The sequence below is a fragment of the Loxodonta africana genome, chromosome 3 (genome assembly GCF_030014295.1).
Source record: "Loxodonta africana isolate mLoxAfr1 chromosome 3, mLoxAfr1.hap2, whole genome shotgun sequence".
NCBI lineage: Eukaryota > Metazoa > Chordata > Mammalia > Proboscidea > Elephantidae > Loxodonta > Loxodonta africana.
This window is the reverse complement of record NC_087344.1, coordinates 145,404,885-145,417,589: the sequence shown is the minus strand read 5'-3', so window position 1 is coordinate 145,417,589 and position 12,705 is coordinate 145,404,885. Positions and strand designations below refer to the sequence as shown.

The 12,705-nt window shown below is 38.8% G+C and overlaps 1 protein-coding gene across 16 annotated transcripts in view; it reads left to right on the top strand.

Annotated features, from left to right (window-relative positions):
• Window positions 1–12,705, top strand: part of BTBD8 (BTB domain containing 8) — a 95,895-nt gene that overhangs the window by 57,855 nt on the left and 25,335 nt on the right. For 15 of the 16 annotated variants that reach the window (XM_064282287.1, XM_064282286.1, XM_064282285.1 and 12 more), the window contains 2 exons: window positions 2,398–2,486; window positions 3,039–3,141. In XM_064282287.1, coding sequence (XP_064138357.1) covers window positions 2,398–2,486; window positions 3,039–3,141 — 192 coding nt within the window. Of the gene's footprint in view, window positions 1–2,397; window positions 2,487–3,038; window positions 3,142–5,528; window positions 11,363–12,705 lie in introns of those variants that run through there. The other variant, XM_064282297.1, reaches the window with a different exon arrangement.

Here is a 12,705-nt window from a genome sequence, read left to right as displayed (position 1 = left end):
AAGTCCAAGCTACACCAAAGGCATTGGTGAAAAACAGTGCTCCGGGAACTGACAGAATACCAACTGAGATGTTTCAGCAAATGGATGCAGCACTGGAAGTGCTCACTCATCTATGCCAAGAAATTTGGAAGACAGCTACCTGGCCAACCGACTGGAAGAGATTCATCTTTATGTCTAGTCCCAAGAAAGGTGATCCAACCAATTGTGAAAATTGTCGAACAATATCATTAACATCACATGCAAGTAAAATTTTGCTGAAGATCATTCAAAAGTGGTTGCAGCAGTGCATCAACAGGGAACTGCCGGAAATTAAAGCCAGATTCAGAAGAGGATGTGGAACGAGGGATATCATTGCTGACGTCAGATGGATCCTGGCTGAAAGCAGAGAATACCAGAAGGATGTTTACCTGTGTTTTATTGACTGTGCAAAGGCATTCGACTGTGTGGATCATAACAAATTATGGATAACATTACAAAGAACAGGAATTCCAGGACACTTAATTGTGCTCATGAGGAACCTGTACCTAGGTCAAGAGGCAGTCATTCGAACAAAACTAGGGAATACGGTCTGATTTAAAGTCAGGAAGGGTGTGCATCAGGGTTGTAGCCTTTTACCATATTTATTCAATCTGTATGCTGAGGAAATAATCCAAGCCGTTGGACTATACAAAGAAGAATGGGGCATCAGGATTGGAGGAAGACTCGTTAACAACCTGCGTTATGCAGATGACACAGCCTTGCCTGCTGAAAGTGAAGAGAACTTGAAGCGCTTACTGATGAGGATCAAAGACCACAGCCTTCAGTATGGATTACACCTCAACATATAAGAAAACAAAAATCCTTACAGCTGGAACAATAAGCAACATCATAATAAACAGAAAAAACATTGAAGTTGTCAAGGATTTCATTTTACTTGGATTTACAATCAACATCCATGGAAGCAGCAGTCAGGAAATCCAAAGACACATTGCACTGGGCAAATCTGCTGCAAAAGACCTCTGTAAAGTGCTTTAAAAAAAGCAAAGATGTCACTCTAACGACTAAGGTGTGCTTGACCCAAGCCATGGTGTTTTTAGTTACCTCATATGCATGGGAAAGCTGGACAATGAATAAGGAAGACTGAAGAAAATTGGTGCCTTTGAATTGTGGTGTTGGCGAAGAATATCTTGTATACCATGTACTGCCAAAAGAACGAACAAATATGTCTTGGAAGAAGTACAGCCAGAATACTCCTTAGAAGCAAGGATGACAAGACTTCGTCTCACATACTTTGGACATGTTATCAGGAGGGACCAGTTCTTGGAGAAGGACATCTTGCTTGGTAAAGTGGAGGGTCAGTGAAAAAGAGGAAGACCCTTAACAAGATGATTGACACAGTGGCTGCAACGATGAGCTCAAGCATAACAATGATCATGAGGATGGTGCAGGACCTGGCAGTGTTTTGTTCTGTTGTACACAGGGTTGCTATGAGGCAGAACTCACTTGAGGGCACCTAACAACGATAGAACACTTTTAAGGAAAGGGCATTTTAAAATCAAATTAATAGCAATTCATTTTTTAAAAAAGTTGGTAATCATTAACCTCGTTAGAAGGACTGTGCTGAAGGCATTTCCAAAGATTTTGCTCTCTTTTTTTTTTTATCCCCCTCAGAGCAGGGTAAGTAGAAGTATACATTTAGAGATTAAATATACAAATTGACCAATACATGTCTTTATTAAGTGTATAAACCCCAAATCATAATTAACAGATGTGTACAAAGAGAAGTTGAACTGCCATCAACTTAAATGAGTAATAGATGTGCTTAGGAACATGGTCCAAAAACTGAAAATACATGGCATGGGCAATGTATATACCACAGAGGGTTTAACACCAAGAGCAGCAAGTTGCTTTCACTCCTCGTGTCTACATTTTGTTTGTTTTAGTTCATTACTTCCATGTATGTGCCTTAAAAAAATATGTTGTATTTCATTCTGATCCAGTTAAGTTCTCTTTTAATCTGAGTTCGGTGTAGGACCTCCCATTGCACATGTACTTAAATGTTATATTGTATATTTTAGGAAGTAGATTAGACCATATGGTTATATTGCAGTGTGATGTGCTGGAAATTATTATGCCTCTTTTGCTATATATATATATGTGTGTGTGTGTATATATATATTTTTTTTTTCAGCCAAAAGAAATGAGAATAAAAATTGTGTGCACTCTGGCAGTTAAGAGAGCTCAAATGATACTCTATAAAACTAAATGTTATTGGTGATAGTTGATTTTAAGAGAATAACACACTTTCGAATTAAGTATATTTATAATGCAGTTAAATCAGACTGTCTTTATGGAACGAATACTTTTAGCCCCTATAAGTTGGAAAATAATAAATGTGGTATTTTCTATCAATTTTAGCCTATTCCCAGAAGGTTGACATCTATCCTAGAATGTCTGATTATTGCTCATTCATTTGGTGTGGGAAGTCTTTTTGCTGACTGCATGAAGTAAGTGATCTGAAGTAGTACTGATACAATTAATTTAGGAATTTTGTTCTTTCGTTCTCCTACTTTTGTGGATAATTTTAGACTTGTCCTATTGAGCACAATGTAAATATCTTAATGCTTAACTAGTTGCACCAATTGAGAAAAAATATCAATATAGATGTTACTCGAGATGCTTGGGATCAGTTTTATTTTAACTGAATTCATAGTGACCCTATAGGAGAGAATAGAACTGCCCCATAGGGTTTCCAAGGAGCAGCTAGTGGATTCAAACTGCTGACCTTTTGGTTAGCAGCCAAGCTCTTAATCACTGTGCCACCAGGGCTCCAAATCATGGTTAGTTACATTAAAATCTGTGTACATAATCCAATGTGGATTAAAATATGTGTTCACAGAAAAGGAAGCATAGTGAAGTCTGCCACAGAGCTCATAAAATTAACGGTAAGGGTTATCAAAATGTATGTGTAATTTACATAACTGACAACTAAAGTATTACTGAATATTATAATGAAAAATATTTTCACTTTCCTAATTTGGGATTCTTTGATTTAACAGGTGGATTGTAAAGCATTTTGCAAGGTGTTGGTCTGAGAGAAGCTTTGCAAATGTACCCTATGAGATTCAGAAAAGTTGCCTTAATATGTTGATTCAGTCCTTAGTAAGTATGACCTAAATAACCTTGTTTGTGTTTGTCATCACAAATACATGTACTTTCAATCTTTTAAATATATAGAACTTGATTATGAAAGCAAGATAAGAGAACCAGTTCCAGATAACCCAGAACCAATTCAGAGAGTCTATCCGTAAGATTCTGTTCCTCTGGAAACATGCTCATGACCAGATTCATCAGTCAGGCTTCAATCTTAGAAGCAGAACCACTAGGAGGTATATATTGGTTTATGAACAAGGGGGCGTGGTGGGGATGGAGTTTATGCATTGACTCAGCAACATGGATGTCCTCTCACCAAGGTGGTTCTAGGTACAACATTGAGACCTCTATGGCATCAGTCCCCAAGGAGATCAGCCAGCTGCCTGGTGGCAGATTGATTACATTTCATCACTTCCATCATGGAAAAGGCAGTGTTTTGTTTTCGTTGGAATAGACATTTGTTCTGCATATGGTTTTACCCTCCTTGCCTGTATTGCTTCTGCTGAAACCACCATCTGTGGACTTAGAGAATGACTTATCCACCATCCTGATATTCTACACAGCATAATTTCTAACTAAGGAAGTTAATTCACATCAAATGAAGTGTGGCAATGATCTTACCATGTTCCCCACCATCCTGAAGCAGCTGGTTTGATAGAGTGGTAGAATAGCCGTCTGAAGACTCAGTTGTGGTGCCAGCAAGGTGGCAAGACCTTGTAAGCCTGGAGTAATATTGTGATACATGCTCTAAATTAGTGTCCAGTAAGTAGTGCTGTTTCACCCATAGCCAGGATTCATGGCTCTAGAAATTAAGGTGCAGAAATAGGAGTGACTCCACACACTGTTATCCTAGTGACCCAATAACAAAATGTTTGCTTCCTGTCCCCACAACCTTAGGCTCTGCTGACCTAGAGGTATTAGTTCCAAAGAGAAGAATGCTTCCACCAGGGGATACAATGATTTCATTAAACTGAAAGTTAAGACTGCCTTCTGGCCATCTAGGGTTCCTCATGCCAGTGAATAAATACACAAAGTTGGAGGATCACTGATAAATTGATCCTAACTATTGAGGGGAATTTGGGTTGCTACTGTAAAATATAGGTAAGGAGGAGTGTATCTGGAAAGTAGCACTCCCATGTCCTATGGTTAAAGTCAGTGGAAAGCTATAACAACCCAATTTAGGCAGCACTGATTATGTCCCAGATCCTTTAGGAATGAAAGTTTGGGTCGCCCTACCAGATAAGGAACTACAACTAGCTGAGGTACTAGTGAGGACAAAGGGAATATGGAATGGGTAGTGGAAGAAGGTAGTTAGAAATGCCAGCTACGACCATGTGACCAGTTATAGGAATAGTACTGCAGTAATAAAAAAAAAAAAAAAATTAGTAGTTCCTTTTTCATATGAATATTTTTATATGTATATTAACCGTTCTTGGTTTTTCCCTCTCTCCCATTCCCCTACCATCTAATATACCCAGTGTTAATAATACATATATACACACCCATTGCTGTTGAATCGATTCCAACTCCTAGCGACCCTACAGGATGGAGTAGAACTGCCCCATAGGATTTCCAAGGAGTGGCTGGTGGATTTGAGCTGCTGACCTTTTGGTTAGCAGCTGTAGCACTTAACTACTAGGCCACCAGGGCTCCATCTTAATAACAGTTAACGTTGTATCTCCATATTTAAGTTACCGGTTATCCAAGGGGAGTGTGAATCAGTTTGAAGAAGAATGAATATCACCCAAAGACAAAAATAAGGCATCCTCTTATTAGAAAATGGGTTAGCGTGTTTGTTGTATGCAAGTTTGTTGTATGTGGGATAGTTGTATCATGTTAGACAGAGGCAGGACTTTGTTATTGTCTCCATTTGAAACTTAGTTTAAAGAGATTTGTATGGGTGCCACATTGACAAGGAGTGGACTTTGGTAGCTTTGTAATGTGTCAGCTTGGCTAGGCTGAACTGTGCTTCCCAGAATTCCCCTCTTTATGTGTTACCAGTTACGGTGAGCCACAAGAGACAATTTGGCATGAGATTTGGAGAACAGAAGTGAGGCAACAGCCATTTTTTTTACTCTAGGAAGGTTGGGGCAGCCATTTTTAGCTCATGCATGTTGTTGCTTATTTACTGACACATCTTGTTGGCATAGGACAGCAGCCAGACCTGCAACTGCTCTACCTTGTCGTGTATACTCCCTTCGGCCTCTTCGATTCCTGGGCCAGGTGTGTGTTTAGCTCCATGAAGAAAGGTGCCAGCATCTCCTGCAGGACACTCACTTCATCACAGTTGGAGGCAGTGAGAAGTGACAACAGCTCCAGTCCATCCTTGTGGGTTTCAGCTCATACTCCTGGGTTTCAACTTGCTGTCCCCCACTTTACATCTACCTTCCCTTCTTGACTGACTGCCCTATGGACTTCAAACTACAGCATCAGATATAAAGACCATTTAACCAGCTTCCACACTTGTGTAGGGTCAAACCCTGTAACAAATCCCTTTGTGTGTATAAATACCTCCTAATGGTTTTCTGTTCCCCTAACTGAATCCTGAATGATACCACAAACTGGGTTACATAGAAGAGGTATCTAAATCTAACTGGGAAAATAAGTATAGGTCATAAGCTGGTGATATACCACTGCAAAAAATAAATCTAAATCTAGGTTTAAGCTAATGAATGACTTCGTAGTTTTCTTGCTACTATTTTGCATCATAGTTTCTTTGGTCTTGGTATGGTTACTCCCTATTCATGAAGGCAAACAAAAGGCCCTGCTATAATTCAGTTTAGTAGAAGTGGAAACATTCATTTATAATTATAATCATTATTGTTTAGAGGGTTTTTTTGTAATACCTTTTGTGATAGTTAAGATTGTGTGTCAACTTGGCTGGGCCATGATTCTCAGTGTTTATACGTGATCACCCCTGTGATGGGATCTGCTGTGAGCAGCCAGTTGAAGCGGAATTTCCTTGGGCATGTGGCCTGCGTACAAATATAAGTGGATGTTCTGGCTTTTGCCTGCACTGGATCCTGCAGCTGCCTCCTGCAGCTTACCTGCCAATCTCGGGATTTGTAAATTTTCATAGCCTGTGAGCAAGAGCCCTGCTTTCTGACCTGATCGTGGGTTAACCAGCCCGTGCAGCTGTGTAAATGAGGAGAGGCCTTGCAGTCTTGCCTGCCAGTCTTGAGATTTGTAGATCTTCACAGCCTGTGAACAAGAGCCCTGCTCTTCAACCTGCCAATCTTGGGTTCACTGGCCCCTACAGCTACATGAGTTAGGAGAAGACTCTATCCTGATCCGTAGACTTGGGCCGTTCCAGCCTCTTTTATCACGGGAGCGGTTTCCTTGATATAAATCTTTCTCTCTATATATATTTATACCCTTTACTGGTTTTGTCTCTCTAGAGAACCTAGCCTCAGACACCTTTACAGTTCAAAAATGCTTTTAAGAGTATAAGACAGGTACTATTATCTTCATTTCACAGATGAGACAGAGAATCAGAGAAGTAAGTGCTTTATTCAAATTCACAATGCCAGGAAGTGCAAGGCCAGGTCTTAAAACTAACTGCTGCCATATTATGATGGGTATTCAGATTGGGCAGTTTTTTCGTTTTTGTTTTTTTTAAGATGTGGGCCTTTACTTCAAGGAACTTATAAACTGATGGAAAAATGGGCATTTAAACAACTAAAATGCAAGTTATATTTATGATGAATATTATTTACCATCATAGTCCAGGCCTTACAATCAAAACCAAAAACCCATTGCCATGAGTCAATTCTAACTCATAGGGACCATGTAGGACAAAGTAGAACTGCCCCATAGGGTTTCCAAGGAGCGGCTGGTGGATTCAATCTGTGGACCTTTTGGTTAACAGCCAAGCTCTTAACCAGTGCACTACTGGGGCTTTGGCCTTATGACAGTACCTCCCAAAAACCCAAACCCACTGCCATTGAGTCGATTCTAACTCATAGAGACCTGGTAGGACAGAGTAGAACTACCCTATGGGGTTTCCAAGGCTGTAAATCTTTACGGAAGCCAACTGCCATATCTTTCTCTTGCAGAGTGGCTTGTGGGTTCCAACTGCTGACCTTTTGGTTAGCATCCAAGCGCTTTAACCGCTGCACCAGCCGGGCTCCTCCACCAGCGCCTAGCACACTTAGTATTTGTTGTCAAGTAGGCAAATGAATGAATGAATAAGTATAATTTATAATCAGGTGTATACATGGGAACATAGAAGAGAAAACAGTTGATTCTGACTGGAAGCATGAGAGAAGTAATTCAAGATGAACCTGAAGATAGAGTACGATTTTAAAATAAATAAGTAGGTTGGAGCGTTCCTAATAGACTATAAAATGTGACCAAGAACCTGAAGCCTGGACAGTCAGTGCTAATAATCAGTTGTCACTGGAATGAGAACAAATGAGTCTTCAGAAAGTTTGACTGAGGCCAGATGGAAGGGATCTTTAATGAATGTCTTGTTAAGAAATTTGATTTTTATTTTACAGGTAGTATTTTTTTTTTTAAGTATGTGAGATTAATTGAAGAATAAAACCTTCATAATTCTTTTCCTCTGCCTCAATATTTTGTTTTGATTTTATAGCTCTAATCAGATCCTCATAAGCTTTGTGACTACATGTCTTTTTTTCCTTTCAAGACAGATAAAAAGATAAACATCAGAACAGCCAAATGCCCAGTCTGATCAATATCGTTTTAGCACCATGGTGATTATTTTGAAAATTTGAATTTTGTTGTTCTTTGTGGATATTCAGATTTTAAGAAACATTAATTTAACGTATTCTTCATATTTTATGATACGAGTAAAGTATATTTAGCTTTTTTGAAAGAAAATAGAATATTTTTAATTGATACAAGTTAAAAATTTGAATTTTATTCTCTAGAAAAATGAAAGCGTAAGTAGTCTTCCTAAGCCTTTTTTAGTTCTGATTCAGCTCAACCACATATGCCATGACATGCACTTTAATCGTCAAAAAATGCTGGTCATCAGTGGTTTGCCCAGCACTGTTCATATACTGAGGGAGGGAAGAGAGTGCTGCATTGGTCTATATATGGGGAAATATATATTTTTAAAATTTTAATGTGAGGAGCTTTGAGTTTTTCTATTTCTTGGACACTGTGTAGCAGTTCAGTAAGATGTGGCTGCTGCCTACTACCAGTTACAAACCATTATTTCTGGAAGGAAGAGAGAGTAGCGTGATTGCCAGGGTGAGGGGTAAAAGAGAGAAAGGTGTTAGAAAAGGTAGGACTTGTCTTAGTTATCTAGTGTTGCTATAACAGAAATACCACAAGTGGATGTCTTCAAGAAACAGGTGTTTATTCTCTCACAGTCTAGTAGGCTAGAAGTCCAAGTTCAGGGCATCGGCTCCAGGGGAAGGCTTTCTCTCTCTGTTAGCTCAATCTTCCCCTGGTCTAGGAGCTTCTCAGGCCCAGGGACCCTGGGTCCAAAGCACGTGCTCTGCTCCCAGTGCTGCTTTCTTGGTGGTATGAGGACCCCTAAAAATATCTGTCAACTTGGCTAGGCCATGATTCCCAGTATTGTATGATTGTCAACCATTTTGTCATCTGATATGATTTTCCTACGTGTTGTAAATTCTACCTCTGTGATGTTAATAAGGCAGGATTAGTGGCAGTTATGTTAATGAGGCAGGACTCAAACAATAAGATTGGATTGTGTTTTAAGCTAAACTCTTTTGAGATATGAAAGAATCAAGCAGAGAGACACGGGGACCTATTACCACCGAGAAAGTAGTGCCAGGAGAAGGGTGTGTCCTTTGGACTCGCGGTCTCTATGCTGAGAAGCTCCTAGTCCGGGTTAAGATTGATGATAAGGACCTTCCTGCAGACCCGACAGAGAGAGAATACTTTCCCTTGGATCTGACACCCTCAATTCGGACTTCTAGCCTCCTAGACTGTGAGAGAATAAACTTCTCTTTGTTAAACCCATCTGCTTGTGGTATTTCTGTTATAACAGGACTAGATGACTAAGACAGGACTTTATAATGTAATTTCTAGAACCATTTCAAAACCTGATTAAAGTTTTGTTTCAGAATATTTTGTTTAAGCCCTTAAAAACAAATTATGAAGAGTTTTTAAATTTAGGAAAGTTAAAATAAAAATAGGTGTTGGTGGTCACGAGGGTAAAACTGAAATGACATATAGTATGTTATTAGTTCCAAGGCCAAAGATTAGTTGAAGGTCTATTTAATTAGCACAATATCACAAGGACTATGAAATACTGTGTTATAGTGTTTATTCAATGTATGGTATTAGGACAACCAGGAAACTGTCTGAAAAAATTTAAATTGGATCTATGCCTCATGTTTCATACCAGGATATATTCCAAATGGATCAAAGATCTGAATGTAAAACAAAAAACTAAAGCTATTAAAATACTACAATAAACCATGGAAGAATTATGATCTCAGTGGGGTAGGAAAAGGGATTGTCTTTTTAAGTATGATACAAACTCAGAAGCCATAAAAGAAATTTGGTTATGTAAAAATACACCATTGCTACACAATAAAAACCACCATAAGTAAAGTCAAAGGACAAATGACAGTTCATATCATAGACATGATACTAATTTTCCTAATATAGTGAGGTCCTAAAAATGGATTTTTTAAAAAGCCGAAGGAAAGGATTAGATAGTTCACAGAGAAAATATAAACACCTCTTAATTTGATGAAGAGATCCTAAACTTCACTTACTCAAGTTAAATGGTCATTAAAACTACAGGATCATACCATTTTTTGCTTTTCAGAATGGAAAAAAAAAAAAGGAGATTTAACAATGTACTATTGCAGTTGTTAGTAAGTCTGTGAGGAATAAATACTGCTACTCATTCCTGGGGAGGGCATAAATTTGCAAGACTTTCGTTGTGGTTTTGAAACTTTTTTGCCTGTGACCCAGAATACGTTCTTTTTACATTGTGATCCAGCACTGGTGCATGTAGAACTGAAACAAAAGTTTCACAGAGCAGCACTGACCCTTATTATATAGGATGTACTGGTGCTTTCCATTTTTCTTTATTCTGTTTCTTTCTTTGTTGTTTTCTAATGCTGGTTGTGACCCACTAAGTAGATTTCTCTAGGTTGCTACAGAGGAGGAAACTACAGCTTGAAAAACAGTGCTGGATTGAACGTATGTTGGAAATGTTTCAATAGCCCTGGCACCCCACCTCATGTCCTCTTGGCCTGTCTTTGTGCTCCAGTCATTGCTGCAGCACTGAGCTGCACTCAGCTGTGATCTGACAGCATTTCATCTCAGTCACATCATATGTATTTCTCACTTTCTGTCCTGAGGCTTTATTGCTGCACCACCTGGAATACTTGCAGTTTAGCAATTCTGGCATGTGTGCGTACCTGGACATGAAAGGATGTTAACACCTCAGGGGCAACCTGAGGTGTTAATACCTTGTCCAGTGGAAGATGGGAGCCAGTATTTAAATGATCTCCCCTCTGTCCTTTGAATGGATAATTCTCCATGGCTCTCCAGAGGGTCCCCAGCAAGATTGAGCCCAGTTGCCTACAGTAATCAATAGCTATATCACTTACCAAATTTTAATGTATACACAAAACACTTGGGGATCTTGTTTAAATGCAGATTTTAATTCAGTAAGTCAAGGGTGAGACCTGAGATTCTGCATTTCTAACAAGCTCCCAGTGATGTCAATAACTGTGGATTACACTTTGAGTAGCAAGAAGCTAGATAGCATACCCTTGGGTTGGTTTCCCTCCTTCCATGTTTCACTCTTTCTAGTGCCTTTGATTTCCTTGAGATCACTTCCCAAAATAACTTTGCATACAAGCCTGTTACTCAGGCTCCGTTTTATTGGCAGAACCCAGGCTAAGGCAAGTAGTCGTCACCAAGCAACTTGTCATGAATTGAATTGCGTCCTCCCAAAACATGTGTCAACTTGGCTAGGCCATGATTCCCAGTATTATGTGATTGTGCACCATTTTGTCATCTGATGTGATTTTCCTATGTGTTGTAAATCGTACCTCTATGATGTTAATGAGGCAGGATTAGAGGCAGTCATGTTAATGAGGCAGGACTCAATCTATAAGATTAGATTGTATCTTAAATCAGCCTCTTTTGAGATATGAAAGAGAGAAGCAAGCAGAGAAACAGGGAGACCATACCACCAAGAAAGTGGTGCCAGGAGCAGAGCATATCCTTTGGACCTGGGGTTCCTGCGCAGAGAAGCTCCTTGACCAAGGTAAGATTGATGACAAGGACCTTCTTCCTGAGCTGACAGAGAAAGCTTTCTACTGGAGCTGACACCCTGAATTCAGACTTCTAGTCTACTAGACTGTGAGAGAATAAATTTCTCTTTGTTAAAGCCATCCACTTGTGGTATTTCTGTTATAGCAGCACTAGATAACCAAGATACAACTCTACTAAGAATTTATCCTGTAGGGATTTATCCTCTGGGAATTTATTCACAGATATGTGAAATAATGTTACATACAATGTCATTCATTACAACATTGTAATAGCAAAGAATTGGAAAGCAGCACAAGTGTCTATCAGTAGAGGACTGGATAAATGACTTATGGTGTATCTATATGATGAACTACTATGTAGCTAATAAAACAATAAGAAGGCTCTTCATAAATTGTTAAGAATATTCAAGATGTACACTAAGTGAAAAAATCAAGATACAGAGCACTGTATACTGATGCCTCCATTTGGGTAAAATAAGGGGAGGTTACTTGTTTGTGTATGCATAAAATAACTGGAAAGATATAGAAAAAGTAAAACTGGTTGTGAGACAGGAAAATAGGTGGTCGATGATGGGAATGGAGGAGGAATGGGAGGGAGACTTTTCCTAGTAATGCGTTTTATACATTTTTGAACTTTGAATCATGTGATTATGTTAACCATTAAATTAAAATTTAGTATCTAGTCTAGAAGTATCACATTTTTTCTTCTGTGAACCTGAAGGCACTCTGTCCTTTCAGGTTGTTATGTATTTGGGTCCATATGGAACAAAGTCTCATACCACCTATGTTATCATTTAACTGTTCCATATTTCAAACTCAATTACAACTATACTTGATATCTGGATTTTTTAAAATTACTATCACAGCAAATAACATTGTGTATATAATAAGCACTTTGTAGATATCTGCCAAGAATATCTGAATACTGTACATTTGACTCCACTATCAGAGTAATCCCTATAGTAGAACAAACTGAACTTATTGCTTTAAAACCCTTAGTAATTCGATAGTTACTAAGTCACCAGAGGAGGAAAGGACAATGGGACTAAACAAACAAAAAAAAAACCCTGAATTATAGCAAAGTGATTTTTTTCTCTAATGAAGCAAATCCAAACCAAACCCACTGCTCTCAGTCAATTCTGACTCATAGCGACCTCACAGGGTTTCCAACGCTATAAATCTCTATGGAAGCAGACTGCCACATCTTTCTCACTCTAAGCAGCTGGCAGTTTCGAATTGCTGACTGTCTTAGGCTGAATTCTCTAGAGAAGCAAAACCAGTAAAGCATATAAATATATAGAGAGATTTATATCAAGGAAATGGCTTATGCGATTGT